Source organism: Thrips palmi, unplaced genomic scaffold, assembly GCF_012932325.1.
Source record: "Thrips palmi isolate BJ-2018 unplaced genomic scaffold, TpBJ-2018v1 HiC_scaffold_15, whole genome shotgun sequence".
NCBI lineage: Eukaryota > Metazoa > Arthropoda > Insecta > Thysanoptera > Thripidae > Thrips > Thrips palmi.
Window position 1 is genome coordinate 9,300,056 of NW_023144624.1, and position 23,164 is coordinate 9,323,219.

The following is a 23,164-nucleotide window of genomic DNA, read 5'->3' on the forward strand; positions in this document are numbered from 1 at the left end:
GCCGAGTCTGGCAGGCCGGCAGGGAGTCCTCGACGCAGCGTGCCAGCGTGCCTGCAGGCGAGCCGAGCGGCGGCTGCGAAAATAAACTGCTTGATCTTGTTGCAGCCCGTCATGGCCGTCCGCGCCGTCGGCGCCGCGCCGCAGCCCGGGCCGCCGCCGCAGCGCTGGTAGTGGCGGTTGGTGAAGGCTGGTGGTGGTGCGCTCGCCGCGCTCGCCGCGCTCCCGGACCAGGCCATGATGGCCGCCAGCACGGCGGCGCTCCTCGGCCTGCTGCTGTGCGGCCTGCTCTGCGGCCCAGGTGAGTGACTGACTGACCCACTTCCGGGGTGTGAAGCGGAGGCGAAGCAAGCGAAGCCTCGAGCGAGGCTGCTGTCGACCGCCCGCTGGGGTGGACCCCGCTGGTCCCCGCTGGTCCCCCTCGGCGAGGACGACGGCGTGCCCGGCCTGTCCCGGCTAGTCCCGGCATCGGACGCGGAAGTTCGCCGCTCGTTTTGTCTGCGAATGGACTCGATCTGCGTTTTCCAATCCCCAACTTCCCGTCATATTTAAGATTTTGTTTCGGGGGTGCCACCCTCGGCCGGCCGGCCCTCGCCGACGTGGCCAAAGGGGAGGGGAGGGGGAAGGGCTGCTGCGGGACTCACAATGCCGCGCAAACTAATTAACAACTTTGACGCGATCAAGGTGGCGGCGGAGGTGGCGGCGAGGGCGGCGCACTTGCAGTGGTAGTTATTCCCCCAGCCGCGCCAGTCACACCGCGCCGCAACGCACCGCAGCATCCGCAGAGACGTCTGCCTTTCTGACGCCAAGGCCGCCAAGGCCTCCAAGGCTACCAAGGCCGCCAAGGCCTCCAAGGCTACCAATGCCGCCAAGGCCGCCAACGCCTCCAAGGCTACCAAGGCCGCCAAGGCCGCCAACGCCTCCACGGCTACCAAGGCCGCCAAGGCCTCCAAGGCCGCCAAGGATACCAAGGCCGCCAAGACCACCAAGGCTACCAAGGCCTCCAAGGCTACCAAGGCCGCCAACGCCGTCGTGGGTACCAATAGAGTCGATGGCGGGACCAGAGTCGTTATTGTCGCCCTGCAGTGCCTGCCCATTATTGCTGTTTGTATTTTCGCCGTCGGCGGCGCGGACGGCGGACGGGGCCGGCGGAGCGTGGCGGAGCGTGGCGGAGGGGACTAAAGACTTTCTGAGCGGGCCGCTCAGTTTCCCCGCTACACTATTGATTCTTTCTTTGGGCCGTTCAACTTGTCACCGAGTCCGGGCCCGCCCGCCTCGCCTCGCCAGCGCGGCGCGGCTACCTTGTTATTTTTTATTTTCGCACCAATTACAATGCGCGGGGATGCTGCCTTCTTCAATAATTGTTTTCCACCCTTTTTCCCCCTTTTCTGTTAACTCCTTCTTCGCCCCGTCCCGGCCGTCCGGGCCGTCCCGTCTCAAGCGCGGCGGGCGCGGCGCGATTCTAAAGAGACTCTGGCTTTGTGTTCAAGTTTGGCGCCGGCCGCCATGCGCTTAAAACTTGCCGGTCTCTCTGTAAACAGAAAACTTTATTTTTCACTCGCGTTTCGCCGTAAATCCACTCTGGGTTCGTCCGGCCCGGCAGAGGCCCGCTCGAGGCCTACCGGGCTGCTACCGGGGCGCCCTGCAGTCGGCAGCCCCGCCATCTGCCGCGCTGACCCGCGCTTAGGCCGCCAGGCCTGCAAGGCCAGGCACGGCGACCGGGCGGGGCGGAGCGAGCGCCCGATGGCGGCGGGGTAGGCAACGCGGTGCACTGGGAGGCGCGGCGGGTCGGCCTACCCTGAGGATTGCAGGCGTTCCCTTGGGCGTTCCACGTTCCACGCCGCGCCGGCGTCCCCTTCTTGCCTGTGCACCTTGAACCGCGTCGCGGCGGCAGGGCGGCAGGCCAGGGAGGCACCGGGCTGCCGCTGCCGCACTGACATGCGGGCACGGTTAATGCCGATGGGGGTTCCGCGTTCCGCTAGAGGCGCTAACGCGCCCCGCGGCCCGGGCAAGCCTTGCCCAGGCCTTGCCCAGGCCTCGCCACGCGCCACGCGCGCCAACCCCAGCGAGCGTGTGCCGAATCGGCTCAAAGCAGTGCTGCCGACTGCGATCCAATAAATGAGGGCGGACTGACGGGGCGCGCGAGGCTGTGGTTGTGTAGTGCTACCGCCGACGCCGCGCTGCTCCCCCTCGGCGCCCTCACCTTCCCCCATCAAGTCGGGACACCTGCTGACGGTCACATTGAACTTGGCTGAGAAATTGGCGCACGTCAACTCAGAACCCCGCCACGCCACGCCCTGCCCCACCCCACCACACCCCGCCCCGCCCCGCCACACCCCACCCCACCCCACCTCGCCCCCGCCGGAGCAGGTTCTTGTCGACGTTAAAATTATAGCGGTCGTCCGCCCGCCCCCGGGCCGTCTTATTCTGCCGGTGAAAAGTAGCGTCGGGGAAAAAGTGACAAGGACGCATTTTTAGAGTGCCGCAGAATGTTATGTTTCGTTCCCGCCAGGACCGCGGCTTGCGGCTTTCTCGCCGAGACACCCCTTGACACTAAATGGCAGTTTTCGTTCCAGATTTCCTTTTTGTCCCTGTTTTCTCGCCTTCTCGCCTCCCGCCGGGTTTTTCGGCCTTATTAGCTCTTTCAGCCGCATTAGACTGGCGAAAATGTGTGCCGTCTAGGCGGCCTGTGTTGCGCACTGGCCGCGCACGTGGTTTTAATCCGATAATTAATCAGGCAAACTGCCCGGGGCTGGGGGCACGCCTTAATGCTGCAGCTGTGGCGGGCTGGCGGTGGGCCGGCCCCCGCGGACGCGCGGACCCTGCAGCCAGGCCGGCATCCAGCACGGCAGCCAGCCTGCAGCCAGCCTTCGACCAGCCTTCCAGCCAGCCTGCAGCCAGCCTTCGACCAGCCTTCGACCAGCCTTCTAGCCAGCCTCCGGCCTCGGGCCGCAAGCAGCCCCGTTATCATTGGCTGAGAAATGGCCAATCTCTCCATCAGCGTCAGCCTGCAGCTGGGGAGCGCGGCGCGGCAGTCGCAAGACGCTCGCTGGTCGGAATCCCGCGCGGGGAACTTTACAGTGCCTGGCAGCCTGGCGGCCTGGCGGCGAGTTGGCCGGAGTTTTAAAGCGCGCGTGCCGGAGTCGTTCCCGGCATTGCGAACCCATCGGAACGTTTGATTTCCCGGATGGGGTCTGCACGCCGCGGCACGCCGGCCAGCCAGCCAGCCTCTGGAGGTCGAGTCCCACAGCCCGCCGCGCTGGAGTGCTCCTGGAGTGGGTTGCTGCAAAGCGCGGCTCCGGAGGCGCGCGCTCTAGACTGACTGCCATGCCGGGGCTCGTCCAGACTCGTCTGAGGCAGCCCTTCTTTTCCATTAGGGCCGTCTTGGCGGCCTCCCCCGCCGCGCCGCGCCGAGCCACGCCACGCCACGCCGCGCCATTCGTCATGCTGGATACACTAAATGGGCCGAGGCGCCGAGGCCAATCATTACCAGCGGCCTAATGAGCCGCCATTGATGCGTCGCGATGAGGGATTGTCGGCCGTGCGTCTCCACTGTCTCGACAGGGCTAGTACGGCGTCCGCCGCGCAGCGTAGTGGACAGCGAGCGCGCCTTCGGAGTGGAAGGACGCTGGTTCAACGCCTCCTCACGCCGTCCGTCTTTTGTTTCGACATTTATCAAACCCTCTCGGCTGCTCGAGTGAGTAGACCGTCGAAATGATGCCTCGGACGAACTAGGGGGGTGGGGGAAGAAGACCTGCGCGTATTATGGCATCGCAGCGCATCGCAGCGCATCGCAGTCTTGCGAACGGAATCTCCAGCTTATTGTTGGCAGCCTTTGCTGCGTCGGTGTGGATGAAAGCGGAAAGGAATTTTTCCGCCAGAGTGGTGACGGGCTGCCGACCCGGTATTTGTTGTTATTGCAGCCGCGCCGAGCCGAGCCGAGCCGAGCCGAGCCGAGCCGAGCCGAGCCTAGCCGAGCCGAGCCGAGCCGCGTCGAGTTGCGCCGCTCCGCCCATTCCCTTGTTATATTAGACGAATCGATGCCGCGCCATCGTTAGATAACGCGAATGGCGCCATTTTGGGTTCGAGTTCCCACGTGCAGAAAATAGGGCAACAGTGACAACAGAAAAAGTAGAATCAAAATCCTGTTTTTCTTTTAAAAAAATAATCAACAGAGTGGTCTTAATCTCAGTCAGTCTGAAGGCCTAGTTTTGGGACTAGGATACCCTGCAGGGCTGGAGTGTAGCCAACCCCCGCCCCGCCCCTCGGCAGCACTCCCAGCGGTCAATCGGGGAGCCCTAGCAAACTCTTTGATGTCCTCACCGCCAATTCCTCCCTTCGCCTGCGGCTTGAAAAGAGTTAGTTATGTCGCCAGCTACCTGGGCCGAGGCGTGAGGGAGTCTGCGCGTGGTTTTCACTCTGTGTGTGTGAGAGCGAGAGCGTGTGTGTAAGGCGTTGTGTGTGAAGAGGTGGTGAGAGATTTGTGGTCCTGTAGCCGTCTGGACGGTCTGGACCCGTGGCCCTCCCTGTGATTCTGTGGTCCCATGTCGCTCCTGTGTGCTCCTGTGATCCCCGCCCGGCCCGCGCTCGCTGACCTGTGGCCCGCCCCGCCCCGCCCCGAATGAGTGCGCCCTTTGCATCGTCGGCGTCGCGTCGCTGCAGCGTGCTTGATTGATGTACGTTATGTGTTTGCTCGGCACTCGGCGCTATCCAGCCTGCATCCAGCCTGCATCGGTGCACAACAAATCAAATAAGAGCCGAACAATCATGGTCTCTTTGCCGCGCGCTGTCCGCGCGAGTGTGTGCGCGTCGGCAACATCAAGACGGACGGACGATTGGCGCGTTGACGGACGCACGGACGGACAGGCGGGCTGTGCAGGTGCAACACACAATGCCCTGCCTGTCCTGGCCTGGCCACTGTCTCACCCTCGTCAGCCCGTCAGCATACCGTCGGCTCGGCCGTCGGCGCCCCGGGGCGAGGTAGCGGCCCGCTCTGCCTCGCTGCGCCGCGCACGCCTGTGTCAAGGTTCGCGGGTTCGCCTCCCGGTGCCAGCACGCAGCCGCACCGCCTCTTCTGCCCTTTCTGCGGCCAAAAAATAAATTGCACCGCAGCAAACACCCAATATTTTTAAAAAAATTGCAATTTTGAATTTGGTGGTTGAGGGTTAAGTATGAGGGGGGGAAAGGGGCGCTAAATTTTGTCTGTGGGGTCGCTTTTATTTTTAAATGGGGTTCGAGCCGTAAAAGGTTGAGAACCGTTGCCCTCGGGCCCTGGGCGCGGAGTGGCTCAGAGTGCTGCCGCCAGGGTCACTTTTTCGCCAACCAATGAAGTGCGCCGGGCACGCTCTATACAGTGCGAAGGTGGCGCACACCTCTTGCCCTTTCTATATACTGCGACACAGCTTGCCCCCCCCCCCCCTCCCCTCTCTTCCCCTTTCGATCTGTAGTCTGATTCCGAACCTCGCGTCCTGTCTCTCTCGCGCCCAAGAGGCGTCTCGGACAGGTGCGAGAGAGACGGAGCGACGACACGCCGCGCGGAATCCGCCCTGCCGCCCTTTGAGGACGGACCGACAGGCGGCTCAGTCGCCTCGGGGGACGAACCGGCAGGGGCGGCCAGGTGGGAGAGGGCGAGAGAGAGAGAGAGAGAGAGAGAGAGAGAGAGAGAGAGAGAGAGAGAGAGAGAGAGAGAGAGAGAGAGAGAGAGAGAGAGAGAGAGAGAGAGAGAGAGAGAGAGAGGGGGGAGAGGAGGCGCTACGCTCCTACTCATTACAAGAGCTGCCTTTCAGGGGCAAGGCGTTTGTCCGAATCTTCCGAGTGGAACAGCAGGTGTCTCGTCGAAGCTGCTACCCCTTGCCCCCGGCCGGCGGAGTGGTGCTGAGCTGAGGGTGGTCGTGGTCCAGGCAACCTCCTGTCATTTTTTTCGCACACAGGATTCTTCAAGGGCGAACAGCATTTCGCGAGATTCCGCAAAGATTTCATGATATTCTGCAGGATTTTTTCCTCTATGTCATATTCTACTGGACTTTGATGGGATTTCACTTGATTTCGCGGAATTTTTCGGCTTCTCAAGTGTGTAAAGAATTTAGCGAGTGTTTGTTGCTGCGGTGGTGGTGGTGGTGGTGGTGGTGGTGGTGGTGGTGGTGGTGGTGGTGGTGGTGGTGGTGGGCGGTGGCCCGACTGGCGTGTCTGGCCGCCGGGCTGACAGAGTCCCTTCCAATGAGCCTGCCAACGCTGCCGGGGCCGACAGAAAGGAGAGCACGGAAAGCTAGGAGAAAACATAATAGCGGGAAAATGTGTGTGTGCGTGCGTGTGTGCGTGTGTTCTGTATGTGTGTGCTGCGGCGATGTTGCAAAGTGGAGCGTCATGTTTTTGTTTATAACGGGGGCAGCCTAACCTTCTCCCTTCCCCCTACGCAAAAACACATCATGCGCGCGCGCGCACACACACAGGAACACGCCAAAGCGGTGCGGGAACACACACGCACGCACACACACACAAACACACACACACACGCACGCACCTACACGCACACAGGTGCCCTGCACGAAGAAACACGGCAGGCTGGGAGCTGCGGGGCCGAGCCAGGCGATGGGTTGTTGTGAGGAGGTATAATAAATTGGCCTGTGTAATCGAGATACTTTGGGCCGATATATTAGAGGGCTGGGATGCGGGCTTGTGGTCAGGGGGTGCTGTTCGTCTCGCGCAGCCCTTGTTGTTGTTGCACTCACATTGCTTTATTGTTGTTGTTTTCATTGTGTCACGCGTGCCCACGCAAATGAGGATGTGTATGGGTGTGTGTGCGGAAAAAAAATTAGTAAAAGAATATCAGTGTGTGTTTCACAATGTGCTGATTGGAGGAGAGCGGGGGAGGGGAGAGAGAGAGAGAGAGAGAGAGAGAGAGAGAGAGAGAGAGAGAGAGAGAGAGAGAGAGAGAGAGAGAGAGAGAGAGCAACGCCTAATGAGTTCCTTTGAACGCAGCTCGAATCTCGCTCTATACTTGTTCGGCCCGGGCCGCGCGCGTGGCCTGTGAGTGTAGTGTATGTGTGTGTGTCCGTGTGTGGAAGGCGGTAATAGAATGTTGGCGCGAAGGGAAGCGCAGCTGCTACCGCAGACAGGCAGCGGCCGCAGCGCAGAACCCTTCCATCGGCGCCACTCCGCAGGCAAGGTGTGCGGCGTCTAATTTAGTCTGGACGAGATGGGTTCGGGGCACCCTGCCCGCCGTCCGCCCCGCCCTCGGCCCCGGCCGCCCTGCTTGGACCTGCCCTGCCCCGGCTGGCTCTCAATCAATCAGAGACCGAGTAGCGTGGCAAGGCGTGGCGCGGCGTGGCGCGGTGGCTGCAGCGGGGCACAGCGGACCACGGAGGAATGCGGGGCTGAGATTGCAGTGCAGCGCCCCGCCACGCTGCCGTCCAGGGCGTCCGGGTCGGCCTGCGAGAGGCTGATTCCGAGAGTTTTTTCGTCAGTCTGTCTCTCTCGCACTCAAGGGGCACGCCGTGTAGGTGCGAGAGAGACAGAGCGACGATTAGGACTCTCGGAATGAGTCCGCAGGGCGCTCGGCTGCGGCGGCGTCAAGATTAAAGACGCCATTTGGGCGGAGTGACTCTGGGGCGCGCCAGGACAACCACCAGCAAGCGGCAGGCGCGGCCGGCGACAGCAAGCAGGCCTCGGTGACGCAGAGCTTGTGCTGCTGGAGGATGAGATACATAGCGCGACCACGGTCTGGATGGCCTGGCCGTGGCGTAGGCCGGCAAGTCAGCCCCGCCCAGCCCTGCCTGCCCTGCCCTGCCTGAGGCCCGGCTCGCTTTATCTCGGTCACAGTGTGCCCCTTGAATGGCCCTGAATGCACAGTTGTGCCTGCGAGCTGAGCTGGGGCCGGCCGGGGCGGCGGGGGCAGCCGGGGCGTGTGGCCCTGCTGCTGCTGCCGTGTCCACAGTCTGGTGATGGATCGGTGTACAAGGGCCGAAGGACCGAAGGGCCGGGCGCCGCGGGGACCGGCCGTGAATTAGCAGCTTGTTGAGTGCTGCCAACAAATTGCCCGCCGGGCCCCGCCCCCGCCGTCCCCGCCACCCCCGGCCACCACTCACTGCACCGCCAGGGCGCCAGCGGACGCGACCCCGTCGGGGGCTATCTGGCCGGCGTGCATACAACTTTCTAACGGGGACCTGGCTTCAGGTTAGGGCGGGGTCGCTACAGCAGCCCCGCCCCGGCCCGCCCCGTGGAGCCAGGCCGCGCCAGGCCGAGCCAGGCGCCGGGGGCCCTGCCACGGCGGGGTGGGGGTGGGGCTGAATGTGGAAACAAAGGCGGCGTCCAAATCCGTGCAGTCGCGCCGTGCGTCCCGTGTGGTTCCCAAGTGGCTGGATTAATCCTTGCATGGCTGTCGCTAGGCGGGCTAGGCTGTGGCAGCAAGCCGTGCCGCCGCGCCGCCGTGCCGCGCCTCGCAGTGCCGTGACGCCAAGTGAAGCAAGACTGGCTGCGCCCTTGCTGCGCCCTTGGCTTGCCGATGGCCGCGACTGCTTCCGGCGACGGCCTGCCTCCCTTTTCCGGCCTTGGCCACCGCTTCACCACCGCCCCTCCACCATTCTCCACTGCTTCGCCACGCTGCCGTCGGCCCGCCGCGAGCTCCTTGTAGCCATTAGCGCGCCGTAATCCCATTGCAGTTGTTTCCCTCTTATTGACATTCCAGACACTCCTTTGTTGCCGTGAGTGGCGGCGAGGCGCCGAGCCGCCGAAGGGTTGTTTGTCCGACTGTCTGCCGTCCGCCTGGTCGTGCGCCTGGCCGTCCTTCTGCCTGTCCGTCCGTCCGTCCGCCCGTCTCTGTGGGGTCCGGCCATACCTTGGCATCATACCGCCACCCTGATTTGCATGGCATGTATATGAATGGCCCGGAGAAGAGACCTCGAAGAGAGAAAGAAGAGAGGAGGGGGAGGGGGAGGGTCATTGGTGGCCACTCCAGCGGCGCGGCCACCTCTAGGAGCGCACTCTGCCAGAATTATTGTTTTCGCCGAGGCCGGCCGAGGCCGCCAACCCGGCGGCGCGGAAGGCAGCAATACGAAAACGGCGCGGTGTTTGCGCAGACTGCAAACAGCCGCCGAGGCCGCCGCGCGTGTGGGGGCAACAAAAATATGAAATATTCAATGTTTAGGGGGACTTGAGGGGGAGGACGGAGCGGGGGCCTCATTAATAAGCCGCCGCATGTCACGCACGCGCGTTCGATCACACGGCAGTGTTGACTGTGCGCGCACGCCAAAGCTACCCAAAGCCAGCTCAAGAGTTTCTCAATCCTTGTTGCTTTTAGCAGCGGAGCCGAGCGGAGTCCGCCACGGCGCGTGGTCGTAGACTAGTCGTAGAGTACGCGGCCGTCTGCCTCGACCCGGGGACAGGTCGGGCAGCTTGCGTGTTTCGAGCGCCGGGTCCCGTCGCTCTGTCTCTCTCGCACCCGTCCAGGGTGCTCCTCGAGAGCGAGAGAGACAGAGAGCTCGGCCGGCAGGCGTATGCTAATGGCGATATTCGCTGTGGGATTGTGTCCTGCCAGGCTCGGCCGGGCTCGGCCTCACTGCCCCGGGGGCGGCTCGGCGACACGGCGACACGGCCCCAATTGCTGCCACCGTGCCACTCACTCCGCGCCGCAGAATGATTCGTAGAGAGTCGTTTTCGTCGCCCTGTCCCTCTCGCTCCAACGGGACGCCCCTGGATGCAAACGACTCCCAGCCTGCAGCCGATGCGTTTTCCCCCGCCACTAGGCTGCGCGTCAAAGTAGTTCCCGCCCGCCCCGCCCCGCCCCGCCCCGCCCCGCCCCGCCCCGCCCCGCCCCGCCCCGCCCCGCCCCGCCCCCCCCGTTCACCGCGTTTCACGGCCCGTTGAGGCGTCCATTGGGAGCGTTGACGATAAACGGCGTTGGTCCGGCAGTGGCGGCAAGGCGTGCGCGTCGTTGAGCACGGAGCGTTGACGGCGTGGCCGGTCCTCCACGAGGTCCTGCACGTTGTCCTAGACGCCACGGCGCGGCGACACGGCACGGCGATAGGCCCAAACTCAATCCCGGCGCGTTGATGGCGTTGTTTCGGCCCGGCGCACCCCTTGTCTGACCCGCGCCCCGACCGGGCCGCCGGGCGCCGTGCCGGTTGGCATCGGCAACCCTCCGGCTGGCCCCACCAGTCCGCCAGTCCCGAGGCCGGGGCCGCCCCGACGACAGTCGGACGACTCGAGTTGCGGTGAGGCCCGGGCGGGCGTTCCGGCGGCGCTCCGCAGTCCAGTCACTTCCCAGACAGTTATTGGCGGGCGAAAGGATGGCCTCCACTTGGCGACCGCGGCGGCAGGGCGACGGCGAGGGGGGAGGGGAAAGGGGGGGGGGTGCTGATTATGCCGCACCTGGGCAAAGCTGCGAAGCGAAGGGGGAATTAGTTGAGGGTCCGCCACGCCGCCATCGCCATGCCGCCGCCGAGACCGCGGTCGCCGCTCGGTGTCCAAACGGCGGCGGCGCGGCTCATCGCGACTCGACCGCCGCCGAGAAAGTGACCGGACTCGAGACACAATCGAAATTAATGGATCTGTTGAATGCGCGGCCCCCACAGCCCCCACAGCCCCCGCGGCCCCCGCGGCCCCCGCGGCCCCCGCGCCCCCCGCCCCCGCCCCCGCGGCCCCCGCGGCCCCGCGGCCCCGCGGCCCCGGCCCCGCGGCCCCCGCGGCCCCCGCAGCCCCCGCAGCCCCCGCAGCCCCTCGAGTCACGGAGCGCGGCCCGCGGCGCCGGAACGCTTCCTCGCGACCCCCCTCGCCGTCCGACGACAACGACGGCGTCCTGGACAACGTGGCGGCAACCATTTCCTTTTCCAAAGGCCGCAGGCGGGCAGGGGACGAGAAAAAAAGGGCCACCGTCCCAGAGGCAATTTGTTTCACTCGCTTCTGATTGGGAGGCACGCTTGCGGCTTGGCTTGCGACACTCGTTGGGGTTAGGCCTGTTATTTATTCTGCCCGCGTGCCGCCGGGCCGCCGGGCCGCCGGGACGACTAGACGGTTCGCTGCATCGCCGCGTGCGAATCATTCGAGCCTAATTGGATACCCGGCGGACAACCGGCACGGCATGATGATAGACAAGCAGGCACAACGGGCTGACGTCGCTCTCTCGCACTCATGCGGGACGCCCGACGAGTGCGAGGGAGACAGGCATGACGAAAGCGGTGTTCGGAACAAACAGACAGCCATTGTACACTGGGCCAGAAGACAGGTGCAATGCAACCGGCCAAAATTCTAGATGCGTTTGAACACCAGAGTAGGTAACCATAGCTCGAGTCGAGCTGCTCGACTCGCGCCGAGCGTATGACCCCCCACCACCATGGATTCCTCGTTCGGAGAGCAATCCATTGGTGGGGTCAAACGTTCGCTTTGAGTCCCATTCGGCGACTCTCGAGCTCAAAACGCGTACGAGATTTTGACCGCCTCACCGGCCTTCCGGCCCACTGTGCCCACCCCTCCGATCGCCCGAAGCCGCCGGCGAGCCGACGCTTCGACGTCACAAACGGATTCATTTTACTTTTCATTTAACAGAGAAAATGCTGTAACCTCGGATGGGCGACATTGTCGATGCCCGACGGGACGGGCGAAATGAAATGAAGGACGTGGTCGAGAAGAGGGTGGGCGCTGACAAGCTCCGTGACAAGCCTCGTGACAACCCTCGTGACAACCGCACGCGAGGTCGCGGTCTCGGTTTCCGCTCCATTTGTCGGCGAGCCCTGCGCGGCCTGCGCGCGACGCGCTGCTGATCCGTGTTCCGATGCTGATCCATCCGCGTCCCGCAGAAGACCGCCGTCGTGCAGTTCGTGCAGTGCCCCCTCCCCGATTTGCCGCATTGCCGCTCGCTGGTCCCGCTGGTTCTCTGGTCGATGGCGGTGCTACGCGGTGCTACGCGGCGCGCCGCCGGTGATGCGGTTTTGACCAGCGCGGCGTAGCCTTTGAGCGCGGCCTCGCAGCCTCGTAGCCTCTCAGCAGGGGGAGCCGGGACTTACCTTGATGTGGAAGCAATGTCTTGGCAGGGGATTCCAACTTATGGAGGCTGGGCGACAACGCGGCAGCCAGGCAGCCAGCCAGGCAGCCAGGCAGACAGCCAGCCAGGCAGACAGCCAGGCAGGCAGGCAGGCAGCAAACAGATGGACAGGGAAAAGAAAAGGGTCGTTACGGAGCCTGCCTGGCTGCCTGCCTGGCTGCCTGCCTGTGTCGGAACAGCCCCGATGATGGCGTCCGCAGCCGAGCGATAAATGAAGTGGAAAAGGTAATGAAGGCCAGGCCGCATCAGGGACTGGTCGGGTCGGGGACTCGATGCAGATTGGGGCGGTTGGGGCGCGGCGGCCGTGTAATGTTTCCTGCCGTTAGGGCAGCCCCGCCCCGCCGCGCCCCGCCCCGCCCCGCCCCGCCCCGCCCCGCAAGCCCTTCCGCGCTGCCATCAACCTGGCGCCGCCACTGCCGCTTGGATGCCGAGCGAAGTCATCATCTTGTTATGCGCAGGCACCGGACCCATAAATCCGGTGACATTCCTTGAAAAGTTGGTAATCTGATTTGGCAGAGCAGAGCGCATGGCGGGACGGCACGGCGGGGCCTCCAAGGCGGGGCCGCGCGGCGCGGGGTGCACGCTGCAGCCGGAGTGAGCCGTGAGGGCAAGCTGCCACGCGCTGCAGCAGTCCTCCTGGACGCCCTTTCTCTCCAGGACCCGACGACGCGCAGTGGACCAGAACGGTGGAGGCGGTCAAAACTCCGGACGCGTTATGAGCTCCAGAGTCGCTAAATAATGGGTGAATGCTCACTACACTGTGCAGCCCGTACTACACTGTGCGGCCTGCTGTGTCGTGCCGCGCACTGGCCCCGCCCAGCACAGCCCAGGCCAGGCCTTCTGCTGGCGACAGTGCCGTGGCCCTCGCATACCAATGCTCCAGGGAGCCACCAACACCACCAAGCATGCCGGTGCACCGCGCAGCCCCATCGCCCACAACTTCCATGCCGGCGTGCTGGCGTCACTTCGACGCGCGTGGGTCGCTCTTGTGCGGCTTCTTCGCGACTCTGCCATCTTCAGCGCCATTGTCGACTTGCTGACTAATTTCCCGTCCTGTGTGCGCCACCGGCTGCCTGCCTGCCTGCCTGCCTGCCTGCCTGCCTGCCTGCCTGCCTGCCTGCCTGCCTGCCTGCCTGCCTGCCTGCCTGCCTGCTTGCCTCGTCGGAATCGATTCTGCCCTGCAGCCGCGCGGCCCCGCGGCACCGCGGTGTGGTCGGTCCAGACGCCGCGCTGCCGCGCTCCGTGTTTGGCAGGTGCGTCACGCGACACACTTGTCTGTGTCAACATCGTCACATCGTCACACGTGACCCTTTGTGCGCCGCGTCCCGCGTCCCTGTTTGTTTTTCGGTTTCGCTTGGCTCCGCTCCGCGGGACGGCGGTGCGGCGCGCGACCTATACTTCAATCGATTTGAACGGCCGCGCGCTTCCCGCTTCCTCTCTCCGCGGCGACGCGACCGCCTCTTCTTTACAGTGTGTCAGGTGGTTGCCAGTTTCGAATAACGCGCGGATGAATTAGCACGGCGCGTTTCCGCGCAGTGTTGCGCTGACTCACTTCCACCCACACTCTAGGACTCTACGCCCCACAAGTGCGAGCGGGGCAGGGAGGGCGCTGTTCGAAATCATCTCGCCGCCCCGCGCGCCCCCGCCCCCGCGGCCCCCGCGTCGTCGCCGTGAGAGGGGCGTAAAGTCGGGCCTGCACTGCAGGAGCTTTACTTCGCTTTACTTCGCATTGCTTCGCGTCGCTCTGCCGTGCGGCGCCGCTCGCAGCGCGGCTAAGTCCGTCTTACTGTTGTCCCGACGAGCACACGCGCGACTCGGACGGACGGACTGACGGACGGACGGACGGACGGACGCAGCCTTCAGTCCCACGTCAACCCCCGTCCCGCCCCCACTCCAATTAAAACAGGTTTTCTTTCATAAATCCCCGCAACATCGGGATTGCAGGACCGTCCCCCGTCTCTTGCCGTCGCCGCGGCGTGACAGCGGCGCACAGCGGCGCACAGCGCGCAGCGTCGGGATCGTGGCCCTCGCTTTTTTGCGCGCTCGCGCCCCCAAGACAGCCCGGCCGAAGCGGGGCGGGGCGGGGCGGTTGACGGGCACGGTTACGCGGAGGGCGCGGCGGAGGCGGCGGACAGGTGTTGATGGCAGGTGGTGACGTGGCTGCCGGAAGATTGGAGACGCGGAGACAGCTTCTCAGCCTCAGATATGCCTGCGTTTTATTAGCCCCAGAGAGGACCTCGAGAGGACCTCGCGTTATCCGCAAATAATTGCGCGGCCGCCCGCGTGGTGGTGCGTGGTGGCGCGAGCGAAGCCTGCCAGGCCCTGGTCCGGCCGGCCGGAAAGTCTTTCATTACGGCGGAGTGGGGGTGGGGGATACTCAGCAATTTGGCGCGAATTCGCCCGCGAGCCTCGCAACGCTACGCACCGCTCCGAGCCGAGCCGAGCCGAGCCAAGCCGAGCCAAGCCGAGCCGAGCCGAGCCGAGCCGAGCCGAGCCAAGCCGAGCCGAGCCGAGCCGAGCCGAGCCAAGCCGAGCCAAGCCGAGCCGAGCCGAGCCGAGCCGCGCGTGGAGGCCGTCGTTACGGTGTGACGGAGTAACGAGCAGCAAATGGCGGGCAAACGCGGCAAAATGGCAGGTGCCTCTCTTCGCCTTTGAGGGACGGCAGACATCGAGTTACAGCGCGTTATTCAGTGCCAGTGGCAGTGCCAGTGGCACCAATCGGGTCTCGACAGACAGACAGACAGACAGACAGACAGACAGACAGACAGACAGACAGACAGACAGACAGACAGACAGACAGACAGACAGACAGACAGACAGGCGGGCGGTCGGGCCGCGATGAGGCTAATTGGTATTCATCTCCGGAATGAGATCGAAAAGAAACACGTTTAGGGACACGGACTGACGCAGGGCGGCGCGGGGCGGCGCGGGCAACCCCGGCACGGCGCGAGCCCTCCGGCGCCACCGTCGTCACCCCTCCAGCACCTCCACCAGGTGCGCGACGGCAGAGCGGTGGTGCCGCGGGCAGAGATTCACGCGCGCTCATTGCGTTCGGGCCTTCGGGCCTTCGGCACGTTGCGACGCTGAAAATTTACAGTCGAGGGCCCTGTTCAATAAATGAGCACAGGTGTGCGCGGCGTTCGTTCGCCCTGCAAGCATGCATGCTGCATGTGTCTCTCCGTGCCGCCCGCCGGCCAGGGCGCGGCGTCGTGCCCTGAACATGACGGCGGTCCCAACAGATCATTGTGGCCAGCCTTATGCGCAACGCGCTGCGACGGGTAGGCCACGCCGCGGCACGGATGTCTCGCGGGCTGGCCTACCCTCGCTCCCGCAGGCGCTCCCTAGGTGAGTTGGAAGACCGGTGGAGGTGGCCAAAACCCTAAACGCGTCTAGAGTTTTGGCCGACTCCTCCGGTCGCCTGGCCCACTGTGCGCCGGTCGGCCGGTCGGCCGAGGCGAGACGGGGCTGCCGCCGCTGCCAGCCACCACAGCGCTCGCAGCGGCCCTGGCGTGCGGGCCACCGCGCTGCTCCGCTGCTCCGTTGCTCCCCTGCAGACCGACTCCGAGAGGTCCTTTTCCTCGTTCTGTCTTCCTCGCACTCATGAGGCGTCCCCTATTGGAGCGAGAGGGACAGAGCGACGAAAGCGACTCTCGGAAACGAGTCCGCTGCTCCGTTGTGATTGATAGACTGCGTCAGATGCAAATGGAAAACTGGCGTCGCGCCGCGTCGCGCCTCGCGGCCCGTCACGGCCTGACACTTCCAACACAAGGAATGGGAACAGACTCGTCCGCGGGCCGCGGGATGAGCGAGTGGCGGAAAGAGGAGGACGCGGTTCGACGCGGTTTGACGAGGTTCGACGCGGTTCGACGCGGTTCGACGCGGTTCGAGGCGTTTCGGGCACGTCCGCCGTCTGGCGCGGCGTGCCGCAGAGGCCGCCTGCGTCTTGTCAATCTCCCCTCCAGCTCCAGCACGCCCTTATCACGGCTCTGTTCCTCATTCCCTCGGCGAGAAACCGCCAGGTCAGCAAAACGCGTGGAACTGCGAGGCCGGGACGGGCCGGGCTGGCTGGGCGTGCAGCTTGACTCCGAACTGAGCGTCTTCGCTCGGTCTCACTCGCACTCCTGCGGGACGCTCCGTGAGAGCGAGAGAGACAGAGCGACGAGAGCACCGTTCGCAATCAAACTTCTGGCCGCCACAGCCGGCAGCGCCGTGCCGGGCTCTTCGTTCTCGCTCTCACTCTCACCCGGCAACAAACTTATCGGGCACGGCGGTGCGAGGTGGTGCGTGCGCGCTTCAATAACCCACGCGGCCCGCCGCGCCAGGCCTATCGCTCTGTCTCTTTCGCACCTCTACAGGGCGCCTTACGAGTGCGAGAGAGACAGAGCGACGACTCTCGGAACCAGTCTGCAGGGCGGCAGGGCTCGCTGGACGTCTCGTCAGTCAAGTGTCGGTATTCGATTCGACGGAGCGGATATCCTCGTGGCGTGAGAACCTCTCCGAGAAAAAAAAAATGGATTTGGAGTCTCTCCAGAGGGAGTTTTTGCGGGGATCGGGGCGCTTGGTTTTCTTTGGCCGCCGATCCCCGGTTCCCACTCGGGCAAGCCAAAATAAGATGGCATTTCCTGGAAGCTGCAGCTCTCACTCGCAGTGGAAGCAGCCCCGCGGTGGACGAACGCGGACCGTGTTTTTACCAGCATCATTACCAAGCGACGAGCCTGTTTAGTCTTGAGACTGAGGTTCAGCCTGGTATTTTTTGTCAGCTCATTTCTCCGAGCCTCCGACTTCCAACGCTTGTTAACGGGCTTTAAAGGGCCAGAATCACATCACAGGGAAGCGCTGCGAAAGAAGTTGGCCAAGTCACGTGGTTAACCCCGGCAGCGATAACCGAAACCCGTTCGCGGCAAATTACAAACGCCTTCACATTCGTCTTCATTGTTGGTGCGGAATGAGCGTGTAAGTGTTTTCCCCTTTCCCCGCGCTTTTATCACCGGGGTTAGTTCGGGAGCGGCGCGCGGTGGTGGTCATAATTGCCAGCATTCTGGAGTGTAGTGGCGCGGACCGACGCAGACGGCCGGGCTGGGCCGCTGGGAGGAAAGACTTTCCGAGCGGAGCGCCGCGCCGCCCGCTCTGGCGCGGCACAGTGGGCCAGAAGACCGGTGGAGGTGGCCAAAAACTCTAGAAGCGTTTTGAGCTCGAGAGTCGCTAAACAGGCCTCCAACCGAACGTGTGACCCCACCAATGGATTGCCCTCCGAACGAGGAATCCATTGGTGGGATCACACGTTCGGCTCGAGTCCCACTTAGCGACTCTGGAGCTCAAAACGCGTCTCGAGTTTTGGCCGCCTCCACCGGTCTTCTGGCCCACTGTGCGCGGTTGGGCTCGTCTTCGGCTGCTACGCCGCGCCGGGGCCGGGGGCCGCGGAGCGCGGACGGGGAGGGGAGGGCCGCGGGCTGCTGGACGGAGGCCCTAATGAACCTGTTGGACGCCCCTTTTTCATCAGCCCGTCTCCACCATCACCATACACAATAATCACAGCGAGGTGATCCCAGAGAGCGGCGCGTCGTCGCCGTCCCCTCGGCAGGTGTTGGCGGCGGCGCGAAGCACGCGAGGCACGCGAAGCACGCGAAGCAAGCCCCGTCCTCGGCGCCCCGGCAGGCCGACGCCGCCTCGTGCCTTCCACCACACAACTTGGCGACACTTTCTCGGCTAAGGCGGTTCCCGTGTCAGCCTCGGCCTCCGCCTCGGCCAACTCGACTGGAGCGCCCAACTTTGTATCGCGTATTGATCCCCGGCTACAGTGTCAGAGGTGTAATATGAATAAAAGAGCGGGCCGCGACGCGGGAAACAGGAAGCAGATTAAGGGCGAGTCTCTGGAGGCATATTAATATCGGGGCTTCCCCTGCGACTGCGGGGCTGCGGGGCTGCGGGCTGCGGGCTTCGGCCGGGCCCGGCAGACTGGGGATGGATATATGAGAGGAGAATCAATCCCACCCGTTGAGGTGATTAACTTCTTTTTCTGGACGCCCCATCCCATTTATGAAGCGATTGGTTCGGGCCGGCCAGTCTTGATGACGCAGTGCGACGCGGTCCCCGCCTTGCGTTCCGCCTCGGTGCCCCAGCGGGGGCTGCGGGGGCTGCGGGGGCCCCAGTGCACCTCGGCCAATCCCTCATCCTCGGGCAGATAGCATCGTGTGGTGCGGCAGGCCGTGCGGCAGGCCGGCAAGCCCCGATACCCATCGGCCCTATCGCCCTGTTTCCATCTTCGCTTTCATTTACTTTGCAACTTCTTCCCCGGGCTTTCCCCGCCACTGCTCCGCGCAGCCCCGCGCAGCCCCGCGTTTCTCCGCGTAGCTCCGCGTTGCCCGCGGAGATTGCATCTCATTCGGAAATTCGAAAACAGCATCGGAGACAAGGTAAGGCGGGCGCCGGGGCCAAGCAGCCCCCTCGGGCCGCTCGGGCCGCTCGGGCCCCGAGCCGAGACTGCAGGCATTGCTATGCTAATCGTCCAGTTAGGGAGGCATAATGCGGGGCTGCCTTGGGGACGCTCTCGAGGACGCCGAAAAGGAAGTCAAGTGTCCGAATGGCAGGGGAAATGCACACCGCCACCACCACCACCACCACCGCGCCGAGCGCAGGCAGCCAGGGCCAGTGCCACCAGATTTAAGGTCCCGATCGGAACTGTTAACAAGGTTCCCTCTGCCCCCGCTACCGCCCCCGCTACCAGTGTCTCCGCCCATTGTTGCACTGTTCCTCGCTGGCGCCCGCCTCCGCGCCGCCCCCGCCCCCGCCCGTCGAGAATATACACAAAGAAAGGCTTGTCCGTTTTTGCCTCTGCCTGGGCTCCTCGCCCTGCCGTCGCCGCGCCCCGCCGTGGCCCCGCCGCCCGCCCTCCGTATTGACTGACTGACTCGTGTGCCGCCCTGTGATTGTCCTGCCGGCCTGCAGGCTCATTCCGAACGGGGCGCCGTCTCCCTCGCACTCGCGGGGCGTCCCCGCCGTCCCCGCCCGGTCCCCGGGAGGTGCGAGAGAGACAGAGCGCTGCGTTCGCAGTGTGCCTGCCGGGCTGCCTGGGCTAAATGGCGGCCGAATCAGAATGCGCGCCGCCGGAAGGGCCGGAATGTTGAGGGGACCGCCAGGCCCTGCCAAGTCCCGCCGGACCGCCGCCGTCGCCAGGCCGTGGCCGCCGGCGGGGAGAGGCGAGTCCTTGAGGTCCTGGTGCCACCGGCCGGCCCGGCTTGCCCGTCCTGATGGACCTTATGTACGCAGGGTGCCGCCGCACTGTCCGCCGCCCCGCCGTGGCGTCGCAGAGACGCAGACTCCGAGAGAGCGCTCGCGTTAGCGGTGTGTCCGCCTGCTCGGCCCGGCCCGGCCCGGCCGCGGGGAGGGCGCTTTCAAAAAACTTGTTTCCCGCGGAATCAGCACGCCGCACGGAGTATGAGGCGAGATTGTGTTTCTAAACATCTCTGTCGCCGCCTCGCCCGCCTCGCCCCTCCCCCAGCAACATTTTGTCCAGGACGCGCGGCGCGGCGGGGCGGCCCACTTCCAGTCCTGCCTCCAGCACGTGATGCCGGAATTCTGGACTGGAAGGGACCGAAGTGTTTGCCTGCCCCGTGCGGCCCCGTGCCCCCCTTCCACCGCCGCCGTGTCTCTTTCTACCCGGCGTGCCCCTCGGGGTGTTTCCACGGCTGCACGGCGAGGAGTCTTTCCCGGCCGCGGAGCCCTGCCAGCGAACGGCCGCCGAACGAGTAACTCTTAGCCCGGCTTCGAAAGCCACATCGGCCCGCTTTTCCCTTTTCTCCTCCTCCCCCAGTCGGCCGTCATGTCTGCGTCAAGCCGGGCATTGCCGGCCGACGCCCCCCTATCGGCCGCCCCCCCACTTAGGTGCCCCCCTTGGCCCAGGGGGACTTGTAGGCCGCCCGTTGCAGCCCCGCTTGCCCTGAGCCCGGTTGCCTAAATTCCACCGGCCCCGGCCAGTTTCGGGATTCCCAGATAGTCCGGTTTAGTCCCGAATTTTCCCGGACCGGCCCCGCCGTCTGGCAACTGCGACTCGGTCGGCGTCGTCAGCACGGCCCCGGCGCGGCCCTGCCGGCCTCCGGTCTTGCACAACACACCTGGCCGTCGAGCCGAGTCATCAGTTGCGGTCCGGTGCGTGTCGCGGCCGGGTCGAGGGGCTGCTGGCTCGTCGCCACGCCGTCAAGGGCCTGATTGACACGTCAGCTCAAACTCGGCGAGAAGGCGGAGTGGGGGCGGGGGGTGTTCTCCTCTACCAGTGGCGACTTTTGGAAAGGCCGCCAAATAGACTGGCTCGCGGTGCGGCACTGGTGCGGGGATTACCGCACCGCCACCGGGACGACCGGGACGGTCATTATCATCAAGCGGAATTATTCGCGCCATAAATATGTGAGGGAGGTTTTCGCGGTTCGGCGGCGCCGTGGCGGCGCGGCAGCCACCAATGCCATGAATGAATCATGGACTCATGGATCGGGCGGCGTGACGCGGCGTGACGCGGCGTGACGAGGCGCCGTCGCGTGCCCGCGCAACCGGCAGTGCAACCGCGGCAGCGCAATCGGCAGCGCAATCGGCAGCGCAATCGGCAGCGCAAAAATTTTGGCCTATAATCGGCAACACGATAAATAATCGGCGCGCAATCGGAAAGAGTGTGATTGCAGTTCGGAAGGGATGCTTGTTCCGGCCGGTCTTGCGGATGTACTATCATTAGCGGCGAAGGCTCGACCCATCCACCACCCGGGGGGCTCTCGCCGCGCGATTGCACACTCGACACGGCGCGACACTGCGGGACACAGCGGGACACGGTGCGACACGGTGCGACACACCAGCCGGAAAGACAAAAAAAGAAAGGATGCATAAATGAATGCAGATTACCACAGAGGTGTGAGAACGCCAATATATTTCGAGCGTCCGCCACGCGGCGCGGCGAACGGCTTTGGCGCCAACGGGGGCGGAAATTCAAAACAGGTAAAGCCAAATTGGCGCGCTCTCTCTCTTTCTCCCCCTCCCTCCTCCCTCTCTCTCTTTCTCGATGTCTCGCTCACAGACATACTCAGGCGTGCGCGCGCACACGCACGCCACGGGCCGCGGGCCGTCTCGTCTCGTCTCGCCCCGACGGCCGGAGTGTCTCTTTGAAGGAGGCGTCTCCATTCCCGGCCCGCCCGGAGCCCGGCCCGCACAGTGGGCCAGAAGACCGGTGGAGGCGGCCAAAACTCTGGACGCGTGTTGAGCTCCAGAGTCGCTAAACAGGACTCGAACCGAACGTGTGACCCCACCAATGGATTGCTCTCCGAACGAGGAATCCATCGATGGGGTCACACGATCGGTTCGAGTCCTGTTTAGCGACTCTGGAGCTCAAAACGCGTCTAGAGTTTTGGCCGCCTCCACCGGTCTTCTGGCCCACTGTGGCCCGTTTGGCTTGCCCGGCCCGCCCGGCCCGCCCGGCCCCACACCTCCGAAGGCTTATTCTGATTGACTGTGGATTTAGGCCGGCAGGGCCGCGCGGACCAAGCGGGCCGAGCGGGCCGGCCGACGGACTGCCGCAAAGAGCCGCCGCCGGCTACCTGGCGGGGCGGGGCGGGGGGCGGGGCGGGCGGGGCGGGGCGAAGCAGTGCGCGGGGAGCACCACGGCCCGCCCCCGTTCCACCCCTACTCAGCACGCCGTCGAGCGCGCGGGGCGTGCTTCGCACTGCTGAATCGTTTACATCGACAATAAGGGATGTTGCCTCACCCTTTTATGCAAATTAGTGTCGCGGCTCTGTTGCCGTGTTGTGTGTCTTCCGTCGCTGTGTGCGCGTGTGTGTGTTCGTCTGTGTGAGCAAAGAAAGGGCTGTGTGCAGATAGATGCGCACTCTCAGTCGCAAGCCGTGCCTCTGTCTCTTTCATTGGAGGACCGTGCCGTGCTGTGCCGCGCCCCGCCCCGCCCCGCCCCGCCCCGCCCCCCCGCCCCGCCCCACCCAGCGCAGTGCGGCCTTGTAGCGATTAAGAGGCTGGAGTGGCGGCGTTCTGGGCGTTCTGGGGGCGCTGCACTGGGGGTGGCGCTCAAAGGGGGTGCTCCAAACGCGGCGTTTCGAGGGGGCGCTAGAAAGGGCGCTCATGGGTGGCTCTCGAAAGTGGATCTCTAAACTGGCACTCTACTCTACCTCAGGGTGTTTCGTCTACCTCAGACCATTTTTTTTTGTTGGCGAGAATTTCCCGTCCGCTGGTCCGGCGGGGAGCGCCTGCGGGAGCGAGGGTAGGCCAGCCCGCGCGACATCCGCGCCGCGGCGTGGCCTACCCGTCGCAGCGCGGGCGGCGGCGGCTTGCCTCGGCTGTCCGAGGAGGGCGTTGCGTTGCGTTGCCTTGGCACTCCACTTGTTCGACGCGGCGTGCGTACACTGTTAAGACGCGTATTCGCCGAAGTGATGCCGCGGCAGAATGGAACGGCCGATTGCAGGAAGGTGGGGCGTGGCGAGGCGTGGCGAGGCGTGGCGGGGCGTGCTAATGGCGGCGCCAAAGCCGGCGAGCTGCGAGGAACGCCAACGACATTAGGCACGGCCCGGGGCGGGGCGGGGCGGGGCGGACCCCGAGGCCGATGCCGGAGCCCTTCCAATTACCGACGAATTTACACGTTTAATACTAGTCGCCGTCAATTCCGGTGTCGCCGCCGGAAAAGAATTCGCGTCGGTTCGCAGAGTGCCCACACCTCCGCGCTGCCTCGCTGCCTCGCTGCCTTTTGTCTCGGCGGCGGGGGGATTCGATCCCACGGCCTTACACCCACCTCGCCCGTGTGATACAGGCGAAGTCTCCCGGGACGAGACACCGCCATGCCGCCACACCGCACATGACGTTTCCATCACGCTGTCACGGCGTCTGGCCCCGGCCCGCCCCGGCCCGCTCGCTCCCCAAGGAGAGTGGCGCCTCGCAGCGTGGCAGCGCAGCGTGTTTCGGCATTGTCGCGGTTTGTGTGGCACGCAGCCTGCGATCTGCCTGCGATCTGCCTGCGATCTGCCGGGGCCTGGCAGCATCGCGCGACGCCGTGCCACGGTGGGCCGGAAGACCGCGGTGCAGGTCAAAATTCTATGCGCGTTTTGAGCTCCAGAGTCGCTAATCAGGCCTCGAACCGAACGTGTGACCCCACCAATG

General features: G+C 64.7%; 1 protein-coding gene across 1 annotated transcript in view; it reads left to right on the forward strand.

Annotated features, from left to right (window-relative positions):
• The first annotated feature begins 227 nt into the window (after positions 1-227).
• LOC117641486 (neuronal acetylcholine receptor subunit alpha-10-like) overlaps positions 228-23,164 on the forward strand; it is a 54,852-nt gene continuing 31,915 nt past the window's right edge. Inside the window, exon 1 of the mRNA XM_034378853.1 lies at positions 228-298. Coding sequence (XP_034234744.1) covers positions 235-298 — 64 coding nt within the window. The 5' untranslated portion in view covers positions 228-234. The remainder of the gene's footprint in view (positions 299-23,164) is intronic.